Source organism: Pagrus major, chromosome 16 (genome assembly GCF_040436345.1).
Source record: "Pagrus major chromosome 16, Pma_NU_1.0".
In the NCBI taxonomy this organism is placed as follows: Eukaryota; Metazoa; Chordata; class Actinopteri; order Spariformes; family Sparidae; genus Pagrus; species Pagrus major.
This window is the reverse complement of record NC_133230.1, coordinates 11,137,861-11,155,698: the sequence shown is the minus strand read 5'-3', so window position 1 is coordinate 11,155,698 and position 17,838 is coordinate 11,137,861. Positions and strand designations below refer to the sequence as shown.

The following is a 17,838-nucleotide window of genomic DNA, read 5'->3' as shown; positions in this document are numbered from 1 at the left end:
TTCACGAAAGAAAACAACTACAAATTTAAAATGACTTAAGAGTGGATGTAGGCCAAAGAAGGAGCAACAGTCACAGTTTAAATCACCATAAAAATGAAAGCATTAACATGTTTGTGTTCAGATAAATCATTCAATGTACCCCGTTAATTTACCACCTTACTTTTAATAGTAAAGAGGTTACTTTTACATGAAAACATATTTTGAAATCTGCTGATTTGTACTGAGACTCTAGAAAAATTACAATAAAAGTAACAAAAATGATGTAAATGGAAAGAAGACTGAATTACTTTCTTAAAAATACCAGAAAGTTTAGGATTTTTTTTTTATTGTGGACTTAAATAAAGGGCTTTCCTGTAATCTTAGTCAACATAATCAGTTTTATGATTTGTCTTACTTGGTGAAAGGCCTCTGAGTGAATTTCTGATTTGGTGTGGGCATGATGTTGTCATCTCCAGGCTCCCGGGGTGTTTTAGCTGATATTAAAGACACTCAGACCGTGTCCCCTTACCTTAACCCACCTCTCACCCAATATGACCTGAGCCTGAAGGGCTTCTCTAATCCAATGAGCGCTCCAAACACTGAGATTCCTGATAAATGCCAGCTGGACAAGTACACACTGTATGTTCCAGGGATTCGGGGGACTTCCCTGGCTGCATCTGTAGATATTGTTCATTAGTCTACAGCCAAATTTGTTCAAGTGAGGATGAATTTGCATTTACTATTCTCTCTTGTCTCTTCCATTGCCATTTTGGAAGGAGCACAGCCGAAGTAGAGATGGCAATAAATCAAAGATTGGTATCATTTGACACCATCTGTATGTGGATTGATAAATAAGACTCGGGCTGCATGATGTTAAAAAAAAAATCAGATGGCAATTATTTTGACAGATTTTGAGGTTGCGATATGATTCACGATTAGTGGGAACAATCATTATGGCTTCACAGTTTTCATTTCCACTGAAAAAACTATTAAAATTATGATAATTAGACGTTTGCTTGGGTCTGTACGGAACAAACATGTTTTCTTACATTACGAGAACAAGATTTGTAGGCCAGGACATCTCTGCAGCACTACAGTACCTCATTATAACGCTGTTTTGTAACACATTTTACCTTCATCAAAAAACTGCAACTTCTTGCAAATAGGATATTGTTCTCATGCAAAAAGACATACATACATTCCAGATCTGTAAAACAGGGACGTGAAATAAACTCAAGCACATACAACATTGTGTTAGATCTTTAATATTTTCAATATTTAGTCTTTTTGTTGTTGTTTAGAAATATTGCACATGGTCAACATGCCTGCTTATGAGATAACACTCGCCTCGCTCATCCTAAAATTCCTTCTCCAAAGTAAGGACAGTTTATTTTTAAGCACAATCATACAGTGTACACGCATACATGTGTGTGTATGCACATATGTCTGTGTGGGTGTGTTCACGCGTGCATGTGATTGCACATGCATGCAGATGGACAGCCCTAACCCCAAAGAGATGTGAATTGATAGTCTTCTGTTACCTGTGTGTGTTTATATATATATATTTATATATAATATATCCTGAATATATATTTCATATATATCCTGAATCAACTGGGTTTGATAACAGTCAAGATGGCAGACAAAATAGTCATGGTGACTATAAAAATACTGTCTCTAGAGTAGAATGTAGAATACAATGAAAAATATACTATTGATAATGTTGCTGTGTGGATAAAGAACAAGAGGTTGGTTGTGTTAAGACACTACCTGCATGTGCCAAAACATACACACACACCCAAACACAGACCTAAATGCACATATATGGAAATACCGGTATATATATTTTTTCACACATCCAACTGTATACAGAGAAACAAAAGAGATACCCATAATAATAACTACCCCCACTCTTCACTGAGGAAGCAAAGAGCCAAAAAGTGCTATTCAAAAGTTGTCTTTGACTTTTAGTAAGTTATACCCTCTATCTCTTCAACAATAACAATAATTGTGTGATTCTTTTTTGTTTTGTTTTATACCATAGTTAAAGATAGTATCACAACAGCTCATTCCTCTCACTGACTGACTGCACTGATTTAATATCTATGGCACAGAGCCTTCCCCCGGAAACAAAATAACCCACCCATTTCCAAAAAAAAAAAAAAAAAAAGTCCTATTGCACCATTTGACGGGAAAGGATAAAGTGTCAAGAAGAGAGGGAAGAGGGGAGGGCTCCAGAGACTGCCCTCCAGGGCTGGTCTAGGATCTGCTTTCCCTGAACTAACCCTAACCAGAGCCATCCTGAGCTACATAGCGCTTGACCCGGGACCAGTGCTTAAGGGCACTTTCTAACAACACTTGAGGGGGTTTGAGGGAGACGGGTGAGGTAAAGATGGGAGCGGAGGATTGAGGAGAAACGGGTTAAAAGGAGAGAGGACAAGGGGAGGAGAAATGTGGTTGTTAACATACAGAACAAGGTTATTATTTTTTCTACTAAAACAATCTCTAAAAACAATACTTTCCTGATTTTACTTGCGGCGGTCCCACACGAGAAGGGCCGCACAAATTGTGCAAACACCTGATTTCTGCGTTTTACAAAACGACAAACACCCCTGCTCCCCCACTTCTGTGTCTGGTGAGAAATCGTAGAGTAGGGAAGGGGGAGGCGAGAACCGCCCCAGGTACAATTAAAAGTCGGGGGGCCACAGACTGATTTTGTCCCCTTCTTGTCCAAAGTTTTTTTTTTTTGTTGTGATTTTTTTTATGCTGGAGAAGAAACACAATAGAGCCACGAGAGAAAAACAGGCCACGGTAAAACTGGTTATTTCCACGGCAACGATAACGAGAGAAAGCAACATTATATCCACTGGGAGATTCAGAGAAGTTTGGTTAAAATTCTACTTTTTCTCTCTGTTGTTGGTGTCCTTATTCACTATTATTATTTGTCTTCCTATAGTTGGAATATGATTCTTCCGTCCGATGAGCATCATCCAAGTTTCTTCTTCTGCCATTTCTCTGCGGTCAGTGTCGAACTTAACGTTGAATCTTCAAAGCCTCACAACCAAAAGTCTCTTTACATAATCTCTTTACGGTGCCTGTTCACACAGGTTTTGGGGAGGGCACCCCAACAGACATACAGACATTTATAATCAGCTCCCGCCAATGAGGACTCAGTCTTTCATAATGGCAATAACTGAAGGTGCAAAGATTGGTCACACTACATCCCAACTCCTGCCTTCTTTTTGTTTGTCAGGAGCGAATAGATTTCATGCTTTCAGTTTCTCTTCTCACTACAATCACTAAAAACTGTGCAGGCCGATGGCTTGGTCACACCAGGGTTGACTGTGTTTGTGTACGAGTGCTCACACTGCACAGATGTGTCCATGCACTGCGTGTGTGTGTGTGTACTGTATATGTGTGTGTGTGTGCTGTCTGTCTTGCAGCATCGAGGGGCTGTGGAATATTAGTGGAGGTCGTTGGGGTTGTGTTTGTGTCCCGACCACTGTGCTGAGGAGTGGAAGGGCGAGAAGGAGGTCAAGTCAATGGCATCTGAGGGCTGGCTGGCTGGCTGGCTGGCAACAGCAAACTGCATCTGCACAATAAGTGACAAAGTGCCTTTGTGTGTCATGGTCCTTGGTGGCGGCTCCTGGGGACTGCCAACCAAGAGTAACAGTCTGATTTGGTAAGGGTGCGTGTGCATGTGTGTGTGTGTGTGCGTGTGGGATCATGTGCATGCTGGAGATTACGTATGCACCATGGTTTGTGTGTGTTTATGTGTGTGTGTGCCAGAGAGATAGAGAGTGTACCACAGAGTTTGTGTGTCAGACTACAAACTACTGTACAAATGTGCTGAGAGCAGACCTGGGCGACGTGGTAACTGAAAATATTCTGGATAATCGGGGAACAAAAAGGGAAAACGATACTACAAGAAGCACTTGACTCATCAGGACTTGCATGTGATTTGTCCACTTTTGAGGCTTTTTTTTTTGAACGTCTGATTAGACGAATCAAGCGCGCCTTGAGTAGTTTGAATATTTGTGACCATATTCAAATGTATTCCTGCCCAGGTCTGGCGGAGATTAGTGCCAGAAGAACGGATCCCGCTGCTTCAACACATACAAGAACATTCAGCGGGGATGACACACTCCTCTCTCTCTTCTTCCTTCTTCCTTGATATTCACACTTCGTCATCCTCTCCAGCTTAGGATCCTTCGCTTTTCGGCTCCTCCGGGCTCCTTCCTTTGTCTCCGTGTTGCTCCGCCCCTCCGTCCTCCTGGGATGATTGATTGAAAGAGGAGCTGTGGGACGGGGCGGGGTTGGCTTCAGCTGACCCTCCAGGCTCGATGGTTCCGGGCACGGCCGTCTGCATGATCTTCTGACGGACCTCGCGGATCTTCAGCTGCAGACACACCTTGGTGGGGAAGGTGTCTGAGTAGCGTGCCTGGAAGGCAGCAGTCGCCTGAGCTGGAGAGGGTCAGAGAACAAGGAAAGTGAAAACAGGAAGCAAGGAGATAAAACTGTATGGCATTAAGTATTACCATATCTCCTGTGTGTTATTCTTAAAGGGTCAGGGGATACTGAGACTGCATTTGCTACCAGCTGCAAGTACAGTTTTTTGTATTTACTGCGCATAATAACAATCACTAAGTTTGAGCACTAGATTTCTTCTGTTATTCAGAATACAACAACATTCTAACTTTGATATGGGCCATGTAAATAGCATATTCCATTTCCATGTTGAATTTTCTGATTAGGACATGTGTGATATGCTCATATTATTTTAGCTTAAGTCAGTGATTCAATCTACAATCTTCAGTTCTTAACCCTAACCCCATGTGACCAAGATCAAGTCCTATCTCTGCTGGTGGTTTACCTGAGGGGAAGAAGCCATGTTCCTGAAACAGCTGCATGACCAGGGCCCGGCGCTGATCCAGGGTTCGACGCAGAGACGAGTAGGGGACCCGGTCCAAATCTCCTAGAAGATCCTCTCCTTCTGTACCTGGTTGAACAAGCAGAACATCGTATCACTTTCATCACACCTTCATGAGCAGCTCTGCAGCTGACGTCACCTGTCGTACCTGCTCTGTCGAAGGTGAAGATGTCTCCCTCACACTTCGCGGCACTCTTGGGGGTGTTGGGCTCCGAGCTGCAGCTGGAGAGACGACGGGTCTTTCTCCTCGGGGAGCTGGGGTCTTCTGCTGTCAGCTCCAGCTCTGGAAACACAACACGAGAAGGATGAAGGAGGGAATAAGGAGTAAAAGGGGGATAACAGAGTACGCATAGGAAGAGAGGTAAAGGCAGGAGTCGTGAGTGATGAAATGTAACGGTGAGGGGAGAGGACAATGAGGAAAAAGGGCAACAGAAGAGAAGAAGGATTCAGTTAAATTTGTTTTACTCTATTGGCTTCATATCCCTTTGGTGGTATTTCTCTGGATCAAAGTTAGTTCACATTTCTCTCTCTATGTATCTCACCGGTGGAGTTGCGTCTCTTCCTGCGATAGCTTCCCAGGATGGCTCTTGGCGAGGTGGCCAGACTCTGCAGAGTGGGCGAAGGCAGGACGTCCTCTGGGTTAAACTCTGGAAGCTCAGCGAAACGCTCCTCGAAATACATCTCCGTACTCACACCGCTGTGTTTCCTGCACACACAGAACACAGTGGTGTAATCCGGTGGTTAAAATATCGAGGGACTGCTGCTGAATGTAAGCACATTTCTCATGCCTTCGGGCTGAGTTCTGCCAGGGCTTCACCACCACTCTCCTGCTGTCTAAATAAAGAACATAGAGGGTGAGCACTCCGCCCACTCACAGTCAGTAAACAAAGAGTTTCCACCAATGTTTTTTTTTTGGAGGTAGCTAAACGTGGAGCTAGATGCAACTATGTGTAAAAATCAGTGTTAAATAAAGTCAACAAACGGTGTCCTCTCCATGGTGCTGTAGCTCATCGTCAAGCTGCTTCTCACCCTAATTACAGAAGATCACATGAGCTCTCTCAGCTTGGAAAAATGTAAAGTGTTAAAATGGAGGGAACATTTCCTTACAACGATCAGAAAGACAGAAGGATTAGGCAGACTTGTTTTATTTTGCTCTGGCACTGATTCGACAAGAGCCATAACTTAAGTCTGATCGCTGAGAAATAAAAGCTGAGAAATAAAATCATAACACTTATTTCATGTCATTTAGCAGATTCTGAAACTCTGAGGATCCTTTAGACCAAACCCACTCACATATGTTTGATTAAATAAAAAAAAAATAATGTGTGGATGAATGTGGAGTGCCTTCAGCTAATGATTCATGCCCCTCTAGTGCCGGCACTTACTTGTCGAAAGAGTCAGGTGTCTTTTTGAGCGGTGGGGGTCGGAACTTGGTCTTCTTTGAGGAAGTGGGGGGGTCTCTTTCTGCAGGGGGAGGTGGAGGGGGGTCCAAACCTGAGGGTGGTGGAGGAAGGGAACGAGGTCCAGCCTGGGAAGAGAGCGAGAGAAAGACTGGTAAAACAGGGGTCCCATTGCAGCCCTGGCATGCACTCCTTTACTTTCTGTAGTCAAATACCCCTTCACATAAACCCACTACTATCTGACTTTTGTCTTTAGTGAGAAAGGGTACAATCTGCATTCATGCTTGGATCAAACAACCTATTCATCAGCTCCAGTTCTGATCAGCAGTGATGGAAACACCCAGGTAGACGCTTTAATAATTCACCTCTTTTCCAGCATAATATGACGTGCGTTGAAGTTGTCACATTAACACTTTTCCATCCGTCTCTGTTCAAGCAGCACTCAAACGTTGCTGAGTTTGAAAGAGACACCACCATAACATTTTCATTGGCCTCCATGCTGGTTTCTACTGTCCCCTGTTTTCTGATGCATGTGTGACGTTGATTGTGACATATCAGAAAAAAACAAAACAAAGAGGCAAACTCATCTACTGGCAATGTGAAAGGAGTTAATTGCCTATATTTAGGGGGTTTAACTGCATTTAAAAAAGCCTACTTATATGCGCTAATTTTGGTGTCTAACATGTGACTTGTGTTGAAACAGACAAAAAAATACTTTTATTTGCACTGGCTATTCCTCCATTTTTCCAGCAAGATATTCTTTTTTTTAAAAATTAGGATATGGACAACTGTTTGTTGGCATGTCTTCTGTTGCTGTATTATTGTTTCAATCTCAAAAAAATTCAAAAGGATTGAGCAGTTTGGTTTGCCATGAGGAAAAACTGTTGAAAACCATCTGATATAAGTCAGAAAAATGTGAAACAAGAAGGAAAATCGTTCTAATAAATAATTCTGCGGATCTGTAAAATCAAAGATGTTTCCTGAGAGAAGTTCTTTGAGAAGAAGAGAAAAAAAAATCTGACCTAAAACTGTATGAATTGATTTCTAAAGATCCTTAAGCTTTGGTTAAGGATGTGTGCTTTGATGAATGAATGGGGCAGATATTCAGATATTCTCACCTCTTTGCTGCCGTCGCCCATGCTGTGGTCATCTCTGTCTGTCTCTCTGCTTCCCTTCTTCTCACTGTTTTCCTTCATCCCTCTCTCTCGCTCTCTGTCCATCTCGCTTCGTGTCTCATGTCCATCTCTCAGATTTTCCTCTTTGATGTACAGGCCGATGTCCTCCTCTTTTTTTACTGGAACAGATAAAAAAGTCATCTCAAACTTTGATATAAACATACCATATCCATCCTCATTAACCTCACTTTCCACAAGTCTTGCAGCATTTATCGTGCAAGCCCAGTTTCACTACAAGATTTTAAACTGAAAAACTGACTGATTCTGCAACAACACGGCCCTTTTATGCCTTAAACCGAAAACCATGGTGGAAAATATCTGATGATGCTGCAACACCATGTTTTTTGACCTTTAAAATTCAAAGTAAAAACTAATGATAGCGTAGATATATTTATATTTATATTATCTAATATTTTGTTTAGATGTTAGAGCTGAAAGGGATGAGATTCAAGAACAATTTTAAGGCTCCACACTCGACTAAACTAAACATTTTTGAGTGTCCCACACAACAGCAGGAAACCAACGTGACATTTAAAACCAAGGCAGACAAACCAAGCGGAGGTTTACCTGCTGTGGTGACAGCACAGCTTGACCACCCGTATCCTCCGTCCTCAGCCTGACCATCCAGCTGGCTCTCCCTCTTCACCTCCACCTTCGGCTCCAGCTCGACTGCCACGTTAGGCTGAGAGGATGCCACCGCTGAACCCTGCACCCCTGTCGCCAACGGAGAGGAAGGGTTCATAACGTCCTGGGCTGGGGCGGCCACTGCGGGCGGCATGGTTGTCATAGAGACCACGCCAGTAGCCAGTGCAACGGTTGGTGCGGGGTAGATGGCAGTTAGTACCTGATGAAAAAGATAGCAGAGAAAGTGCGTCAGTAAACAAGAGATTTTGTGTGTTTTACCTCTTTCACACAGGATGAAAAACAAAAACACTTACACCCACTAACATCTGGCTTTTGTCGTCAGTGGGAAAGTGTAAAATCGTCATTCAATCACGGGTCAAATAACTCTGCAGTAGTCACAGGTTTTTTTCTGCTCCAGCTCCGATTAGCAGTAATGTAAACATTACACCTGGCAAATTTTTGCCTCTTTTCCAACACACGCTGAAGTTAAAAACGTTGGCCTGGAAATACTTTTTCATCTGTGTCCGTTCAAGCAGCTCTCGATGATCATTTAGTTGGTGTTGAGTTTTAAAGAGAGCCTGACTTAAAAGTTACTGGTCTCCATTGCGTCCTACTGATCCCGGTTGTCTGGTACATTTGTGAAGTTGAATGTGCCAAAAGAAAGAAAGTACTCATTAGCCTGTTTTTGGCAGGTTTAAACCCACATTTAAAAAACCTGCATATACACGCTAAACCTGGTGTAAAAATGGTATTATGTCCCTGGCTTTCCTGCTTTCAGCTGTGTTTGAACTAGAAGGATAAGAGGTGACAACAGCCACTGACAACTGTGAACATGTCATGAGAGGGAAAGCTAAAGCAGAGACTATGCTGTAAAAAAAAGTAGAAGTGGAATAAAATGTATTTAGTTTTTTACTAAAAATATATTATTGATCAAAACTGGTGCCACACAATAAAAAATATAGTGTAGAGGCCACATGTGACCTTCAATATATTCTCTTATATGTTTATAGTCATTTACGTAATGTCTCAGAAGGAGCGTAGTGATGATTTGATACCAGCTTCACTTTTAATCCTGCTGCCTCAAGAAAATGTGCTCACTTTATTTCGAAACCTTTGATGAGGTTTACTTCATTCATTCATCTGCACTTTTTGTATTGAAAAGAAAAACTCATAAAACTGAATAATTAACCTCAAATAAAGACTCTTTTATTAATCAACTGCTAATGCTCAGCGCAGACTTTCACTGACCTTCATATGTCTAGAAATGATCAATGGAAGCAAAATAATAACTGATAAAAAGGTAAACGACATTCAATTTTTCACTCCTTAAACGCTTATTTTGACATCACCCACACACCACACACACTGCAGTCTAAGACTCTTTGGTACTAACACTGTGCAGTTCTCTGCTCGCCTTTACCTGACGACCAGCGGCTCCCGAGGCCTGGCCCGGAGGGGTCTGCGATTGACAGCTCAGGGGCGGGGCTGGAGCTAACAGCGGCGGCTGACCGACGATCGGCTGAACCAGGGTTTGTCCGGCCGGGGCGATGGCGGTGAAGCCCAGCGTTGCCAGAGATGATGGGAGATAGGCCGGGCCTGGAGCGGCTGTGGCCTGTTGGACTGTGGTGACTCCTGGGCCAGACTGGACATAAGTGATCCTAGAGGAGAGACGAGTCATGAGTGTCAGAGCTGAATATTACAAATCACCTGAGCAGCTAATAATAACAGGAGAGTAGGAGAGAGAGAGAGAGAGAGAGAGAGAGAATGTATGCATCTAGCTGGTGTGACAGACAGGGAGCGCACCCATACACTAATATGTTTCTTAATTATCAGTTTATAAATCCAATGCCCTTTTCTCTTGTGAATTACAGTGTATGATCCATTGCTGCCTGAACATCAATAACTGAATGGTATGAAAACCAGTAACCGAGATTTGCTGGAAGTTTTGCTTTGATCAAAAACAATAATAAATATCCAAAAGAAAAAATAAGACAAGTCTCTTAAAACGAACAACTAACTGGTTTCCTTTCAAGAAAAATCTACGTTTTTATAATACTGTACAGTATACTACTAATACTGTACTGTATTTTGTAGTTTTGGGGAGTTAAAATTATGTTACAGGACATCACAAGATTTTCCAGGACATTTTGCTTTTGCTCTAATTTTCCATGACTGGAAAACTGATCAACTGTTTTCCAGATTTTCCAGCTTTTCCAGGATGCGTGGGACCATGATCAATGGATTCTTTGATCTAAAAAGTGTCAGAAAATAATGAAAAACACCCATCACAAAGACCTACCTGACTTCAAATTTCTTGTTTTGTCTGACAGACAGACCAAAATAGTCTTATCTAAACTTGTAAACTTTGAGGAAAAAGACATTTAAAGTCTCGACAGGAAGCATCAGATCTCACATCGCTCCAAGGGATGATGGAGTGTCAAAATGTGTTCAAAGTGTTGACTTTCTTTATCTACATCTACTGCACATTAAGCAGAATTAACATTATGACCTGGCTAAAATCGAAATCTGACAGCATCTTTCTGTCTTGGGAGGCTCTCTGACCGGCTGAGAAAATAAACACGCGTATTTGTTGCTGCCTTTCAGGTGTCGGGCCTGTGTTAGTGACCTGGTGGGTGGAGAGGTCAGAAGAACGGTCTGTGGGGGCGCGGCACCGGGAGTCATCACCGTTGCCATGGAAACAGGAAAGGGGCTCCCAGGATGCACTGCTGCTGCGCCGTTAGGGTGAACGTTGGTCTGAACGACAGGCATGGGAGCGATCTGGATGATCTGTGAGGCGCAGGAAGACAAATAAACAAAAGGCAAACAGTTTAAAAACAGATATTTTTAGAGAGGACACGTCTGATTCAAACATTTATTTTTCATGTATCTAGAGAGACAAACTTATAAATATTGAATGTTGGTTTACAATCCTCAGAACAATTCAAGCACTCTGTTAAAGCAACTAGTGCCTGATTCTCATTTGATTTAACTGGTTTAATCGTTCAGTCTGTAAGATTTCGGGGATTTAGGGACAGAAACGGAAGATAGTATTCAGAAATATGTTTTATTTAGTGTATAATCACCTGAAACTAAGATTTTTATTTGCATTACTTTAGAATGAGCCTTTTCATATCTAAAGAGGTAGGAGGTGCTCTTCTACAGAGTCTGCCCTGTTGCACCACCATGTTTTTACAGCAGTCCAGAACGTTCAAACCAAACACTGGCTCTACAGAGGGCCTTTCATGTTTTTTGCATTTTTAAGCAGCCACCGTAGGAGGAGGCATCTGCAATCTGCAACCTCACAGCTAGACGGCTCTAAATCCTACACACTGGACCTTTAATTGATTACTCATTAGTCAATAAATAACAGTGAGAAATAGTGAAAAAAAGCTCAGGACAAGTTCCAAAAGCTCAGGAGACCCTAATTAAATTGTTTTGTTATATCATGATTATTATTTAAAGTGGTAGATCTTACATGTCGTGTGAAAAGTAAAAAGCATATTTCATCGTACATTTTTTGCTGCTCTATGCGACATAATGATGAAATTGGGAATGAAATAGGTAGATAAAGATGACAGGTAATAAGTGTATTTTTTGCACATTTTCTGCACTTTCTGCTGCTCTCTGTGGTATCCTTTATTGATAGAATCAACATGTGAACTTGACGAACTTTATCCAAAGCACCTGTTTTCATAACATCTTTAATGCCCTGTTGAAAACTTCAGAGTTGAAACGCTTCAGCTTATCCGTAAGTAAATAAAGGTTATTCTTATTATCAGAGTGCCTTGGATTCTTTGTAAGACTGCTGACCTAAACCATAGACTTAGACATAGACAGCTTTGGATAATAATGGAATACTTGTAACAGGTTTACGTAATTAGGATACAAAAAAAAGAAAAAAACACGTTATTAGATTACAGATACATTCAGTAAAAAATGGGGGTTACTAACAGGATTATAACTTACAAATAAATGATACATGATATGAATGATATACACACAACGTCAAACTGGTCTTGAGTGAAACTGAATACAATCAGTTTTCGTTATTATCATAAATAAAACTTCCACATTACTTCATTTGTGCCCCTCAACCAGTGTAAATATTTAATTTACAATGATAAAAAAGACAAACTCTATTAACAATTCATTTTCTGTCCACTGAATCATGGATTAACTATTTCAGCAGTGTGTGTAGTCCGGATGAAATCAATCAAAATTTGATCAAGACTGACTGAACATTAAGCAGATTTCTTAAAAAACTTCTCTTCACCACACCAACCCTCTATTATCCACAGTGTTCCTATCAGGAACATGTGTCCTCCCTGTCTGGTCTTTATGCTCCTGCTGCTGCTGTGGATGTAACTACCTTGTCACCTGTCAGCAAACAGGGTGGCGTCGATTTATCTTCGGCGCTGATGACACTCGTGTTGACATTCTTACCTTGTTTGCTGTTGCGGAGCCGTTCTGCACAGGAAGAGGCGGAGCGACCAGGGAAATGGAAGGATGAGGAGGAGTAGACCCTGTTCTCACTGTTGCCATGGGAACCAACATCTTGCTCTGCAAGACAGGCGACTGGGTTTGGACTAATGAGTGAGAGGGAGAGAGAGAGAAACAGAGAGAGGGAGAGAGAATTAAAACACTCAGCGTGAGAAACAGATGAATCGAGCAAAGGAGGGGAGGTGAAGACAGAACAGGAGCGACGGGTGGGTGGAGACACACTGAGACAGAGAGGACATTTCAGCCTTTGATAATAGTGAAATTCTTTGCTCATAACAAGGTGGAACAATGTTCTGTTGCTTCTGACTCTTATGAATAGAGAGTGATTAAGGCATGGGTGGGCGGCGGGCGCTCATACTCATGTCAACAGTGTTTCTCCTGTCAATCATTTATCGCCTCTTTACGTAAGCCAATCACATCTATTTTCAGTGCTTCCTGTGGAGGTGATTAGTAAGAAATAAGGGAGCCACAGCAAAAAGCAAAATCAAAGAAAGACATTTTAGTTTTCAGTGGACCAGTGCACACTAACTTAGTCTTTTTTTCAGCCAATCGTTGCTCTCTGTCTCACCTCTGGTCCCGGGGCTGACTGACGCAACTCTGATTCCCGCCCCCGAGTGCACGCCATTGGCCACGGCGGCATTGGTGGGCAGGGAGAGAATTTGCTGGTGGGTGAGTTGAGGGGAGGAGGGGCTCTCGGTAGGCAGGATGTACTGGACCTGAGCTAGCGGCTTGGCGCCGGCGGGAGGTGTGAGAGAGGAGGTGGCGGCAGTGGGGTGGAGCTGGGGCTGGAGGACAGGTAGGGGGGTTTGTGCGTGCGGCTGCGGGGTGAGGAGCTGCACTGGTTGGGCAGCGGGGAAGGACCCTCCCAGCACCAGGTTAGTGACCAGGCCGCTGCCCCCCAAAGGGCTGACACTGACTGGACCGGGAGAGGAGGATGAGGACAGGTACCCACCCCCTGCAGTGATTGGCAGCTGCTGAGGTCCGCCTCCTCCAATCAGGAGAGCGGCTTTCTTGTCCTGGGGCAGGGAGCTGAGGGTGACGGCTCCATCCACTGGCTTGCTGGCGATGGGGATGGGGATGCTTGCGATGGGTCGTACCACATTGGTCACCATGGTGGGAGCCATGCGGACAGCGCCGAGGACCTGGGTCGAACCCTGCTGGGCCAAAGCGAGGGGAGTCTGGGCGCTGGATGTCGAGCCTGCGACAGACAGAGAGGAGACACCCTGCCCACCTCCTCCACCTCCTTCTCCTCCACCTGCTGCTGTTTCTTCTCCTTTGGATCCTCCCTCGCTCCCCTCCTCTCCTCCATCTGGAGCTCTTTTTCTCTTCCTCTCAGAGCCCTCTTCACCACCTCCTCCACCTCCTCCTCCGTTCCCTTTAGCTGAGGTGGAGTCAGAGTGAGGGATGGAGGGAGAGGAAGAGGGGAGAGAAGAGCGAGCCACTGGCTGGAAGCCATGCTGGAGGGGAGAGAGAGACGGAGAGAGGGAGAGATCAAAGCTGGGAAAGTTGCTATGAAAAGTTCTTCTCTTCTTCATGAACACACAAGTTTCTCAACTAACTCAGAAAAATCTGTGGGTTTTAATGCTTGATGGGAAGAAAGGACTTCAGACACTAAAAGCTGAAATCAAACCACCAACGATACAATGATTTAAACGCAGAATTACACTGTTGATATAAGAATGCAACTCTTAGAGACTTGACTTTGTAAATTGAGCTACATCAACATCTAAGTTATACTGCTGATGAAGACCCAGATTCAGATTTTAATTAATAGAAAATGTTTTGCAGCGCAGCTTTTTACTAATTCTGGTGCCTTAAACTCAATTCCCTGAAACGGAGACTAATTAGAAACGAGTACTGAATAAAAAATAAATACATCGTTAACAAAAGTACGCATACAGAATAAAACTGGAGGGACACGGTCGTCTAGTCTAGTTCGAAGTCCATTGTCGATACTAATTCAAGTTATTTGGTGATCACTGCAGCTACCTGTCCATCCGGTTCGTCTTCGTCGCTGTCCGTCACTCTCTCTTTACACTTGAGGTCAATGGAGCCTTCAGGACAGGAATCCTCTGAGGGTGGGACACATTAGAAGTCAGGGTTTTGGCAAGCGTCAGCATAATGGACTAAACACCCTATAGAGAGGCAAAGTCACAACTGTTCCAGTGGACCACTATAAAATATGTGCGGTAGTGAATGGCAGGAAACAAATTATTTTTTGATTCCGTTTGAATTGTGCCATGAAACACACATAATGATGTTTGTCAATTTAAAAGATAGTTTTCAACACGAGAAAGTTTGTCATAAAACTAATCAAGACTGTGAAAGTACTAATTAAAAAGACTACACACCCAACAGTTGCGTAAGTGACGTGAGTAAAACCTCGTACAGTCGCTCCCGTATATAAGCTCTCTCACAAAACTGACTAACTCTCCTTTATCGTAACGACAGCTATAAATACTGTATGTCCAGATTTATTGTGTTTTTTACCTTTTTTTTAATGCTTCTTCTGTGCTGAGGTGACGGCCATGTTGGTGCTGGAGACGCATATTAAGCGAGAAATGTAGTTCACTATGCAGTTTCACACAAAAGTCAATGGTATTTTATTATCTTTAGGACAAACTGCGACTTTCTTGACTGACTTAGAATTATCTTTTAAATTGACAAACATCATATCTGTTCAACTGTTGCCTGGAAGTGATTTAATTTGTAATTAGAGTTGAGCAACTGCAGCAACACTGACAATGCCTGGACAATCAAATTGCAAAGGCAGAAGGGTCACCATCAAATAGCCAATTATGAGCTTTCGTTATTGTTATATTTTAACACAAGCACTTATTGGTCTGGGGCCGAGGTTAAATGACTCAGCTATTTTTTTTTAAAGCTTTTAGGTGTTTTGCTGACAATGTCTTTTGTAAAGACACTGATCATTGTGGGAACTGAAAGTATGACTCTGGGGTTATGCAACAGTCTCTCTAACCACTAGGCCACTGTGCTGATCATTTACTCACCCATGACATCGTCGTCCCCCTCTTCCTCACAGATGACCATGCGCTCTTCGTCGCTCGTCACATCCTCGCTGACCCCGCCCTGGTACAAGGACTGAGGCAGCTGCCGGTGGCGAAACAAACCCGCCCCGTCCTCCTGAGAAAGTGGAGAAAAAACATTTAAAATTCAAAAATGTTTAAAGACCTGTTGTGGAATAATGTTGCTGCAGACACATTTATTTTATAAACTCAAACAGAATAACCCTAAGTACCGAACAACAACACTTCAGAAGTAATATTGCTATTATCAAAGCATGCATACATAGAGTATGAGGCTTTGCCAGCAGCATTAAATAAATGCCTTGAAAACAAAAGAGCTAACATGCAGGCCTATTCCCGTGTGATTAGGAGCGAAGCAGCAAACACCACAGTCTCATACCTTCAAAGGCACTAAAAAAGTAGAAAGTGAAACCTTTGAAGTTGGAGGCTGAGCTCCCCCAGAGCTTTCAGTGGGTTTTCAACAGCAGCAACTCAAGCCCTCACGCAAAGAACAAAGAGAGTCCATTTGAACTGTTTCTGAACAGCGTGCTTTCACTGCTAGAGTTCAACCAAAATGCTCTGCAGTGCGAGGGGACGCACGTCTGCTGTGAGTGAATACACACACATGCATGTTGGTGCGAACGTGCTCACGCAGCCTTTCTTTCTGCACTTTTATTAGTTTTGCGTTTCTCTTTGTTCTCTTAGATGCAACAAATGTTATGAAAGTGCATGAATAATACTCTTGACTTAACTGACAGCACATGATTATAACTTTCTCTAGCTTTCAGAATAAACTAGCTGGAGATCTATAACAGTTTGCTTCACATCTTTAGATCTCCAGAGTCTGTTTGCTGCCTTTGAGCTACAGATTAACAACCTCCTACCTTCTCCAGGTCTCTCTCCCTCTCCCTCTGCTCCAGGGTGTGCACGGCACTCTGGGAAAAGGCTCGGGGACGGGGGTGCTGCCCTGCAAACAGCCCCCCTTGACGCTCCGATCCCCCTGGCCAGCCCGAGCCTCCTACCTTCCCCTCGAGCACCTGGGACTCTGGATGGGGATCTGGAGAAGAGAGGAGAAAGACTCTGAGCGAAGATCAAACACAGCAGAGTATCATCGAGGAACAGATCAATAAAACTTTGAATTAGTTTCATAAAATCCACACCAGCACTCCGTCTGAAGTATCAGCAAAATTATTTTTGTAATTTTTTCTTAAAATTGTTCAATCTGACCGAATATTTTAAGTCAGTGCAGGATCTAAAACAGAAAAAAAGATATAAACTGGTTGATGAGGTTGAAAGAAGATCTAAGAAGTTTTACTTGAAAGAGGCATTTCGAACATTGGCTTCGAGATGCTAATCAGAGCTAATCAACACACACACACACACACCTATGCTCTCCGACATGCTCCTTTCCCGTGACTCCTTTGGCGTCCCACGGCCCTCAGACAGCGACTTCCTGCGGTCCTTGTTGCACCACTTCCAGTCTGGGTGGGCTCTGAAGTGGGCCTCTTTTACCTGGAGGAGGAGGAGGAGGAGGAGGAGGAGAGGGTCTTTAATTTTCTGTTGATGTAATTTAAGTGTCTGCAGTCCAACCAAATTTATATCATTTAAGTCTGGACAAGCTGCTACTGCTCTGGGAGAATGTGAATGTATTGATATTTAGCTGAAAACATTCTGATCAATTCACTACCAGAATGTTAAATGCTCAGCACGTTATTTTTTCCACTGCGGTCTCTCAATGAAAACAAAAACGTAGTAGTAGACCAAGTAGTGTGGGATCATGGGAGTTGTTGTCTTAGGGTTCATCTCAGCTGTCTGTCGCAGGGCTCCAGTCTGGTCCGTTAAGATGTATTAATAAGTTAAAACACCAAAGTTTCAAACAAACTAACTGATCGAGGCAGCGGTAGATCAACAACTCCCACATTCTGCAAGGTAAAATTACAGTCTGGCAGTCTTACAGGAGTGTGGTGGATGTGAAGAGAACACAGTTGGATATAGCAGTCTGTCTGTGCAGAAAGCAATCAAAGGCCTTTGTCATATTGTCTTTATAATTGTGTGTCCTTCATCATATAATACAGGGTAATGACAAACATAAACAATCAACAGAGCTGCCATTCTCATAAGTTGTGATGTGACGTTCGTTTCGCACAACATGCTTTGTTGATACCTTCAATCGCAGTGGAAAGCTCACACAATCAACCTCATTC

At 43.0% G+C, this 17,838-nt stretch overlaps 1 protein-coding gene across 3 annotated transcripts in view; it reads right to left on the bottom strand.

Annotated features, from left to right (window-relative positions):
- Positions 1 to 1,228: 1,228 nt before the first annotated feature.
- The window catches only part of cica (capicua transcriptional repressor a), a 42,963-nt gene continuing 26,353 nt past the window's right edge, over positions 1,229 to 17,838 (bottom strand). For 2 of the 3 annotated variants that reach the window (XM_073482867.1, XM_073482866.1), the window contains 15 exons: positions 17,020 to 17,146; positions 16,519 to 16,691; positions 15,620 to 15,752; positions 14,598 to 14,680; positions 13,177 to 14,065; positions 12,552 to 12,694; positions 10,735 to 10,895; positions 9,529 to 9,766; positions 8,052 to 8,328; positions 7,428 to 7,603; positions 6,295 to 6,437; positions 5,452 to 5,615; positions 5,058 to 5,192; positions 4,853 to 4,978; positions 1,229 to 4,443 (listed from right to left, as the gene is read on the bottom strand). In XM_073482867.1, the coding sequence (XP_073338968.1) occupies positions 4,181 to 4,443; positions 4,853 to 4,978; positions 5,058 to 5,192; positions 5,452 to 5,615; positions 6,295 to 6,437; positions 7,428 to 7,603; positions 8,052 to 8,328; positions 9,529 to 9,766; positions 10,735 to 10,895; positions 12,552 to 12,694; positions 13,177 to 14,065; positions 14,598 to 14,680; positions 15,620 to 15,752; positions 16,519 to 16,691; positions 17,020 to 17,146 (3,231 nt within the window). In that variant the 3' untranslated portion in view covers positions 1,229 to 4,180. The remainder of the gene's footprint in view (positions 4,444 to 4,852; positions 4,979 to 5,057; positions 5,193 to 5,451; positions 5,616 to 6,294; positions 6,438 to 7,427; positions 7,604 to 8,051; positions 8,329 to 9,528; positions 9,767 to 10,734; positions 10,896 to 12,551; positions 12,695 to 13,176; positions 14,066 to 14,597; positions 14,681 to 15,619; positions 15,753 to 16,518; positions 16,692 to 17,019; positions 17,147 to 17,838) is intronic. The other variant, XM_073482868.1, reaches the window with a different exon arrangement.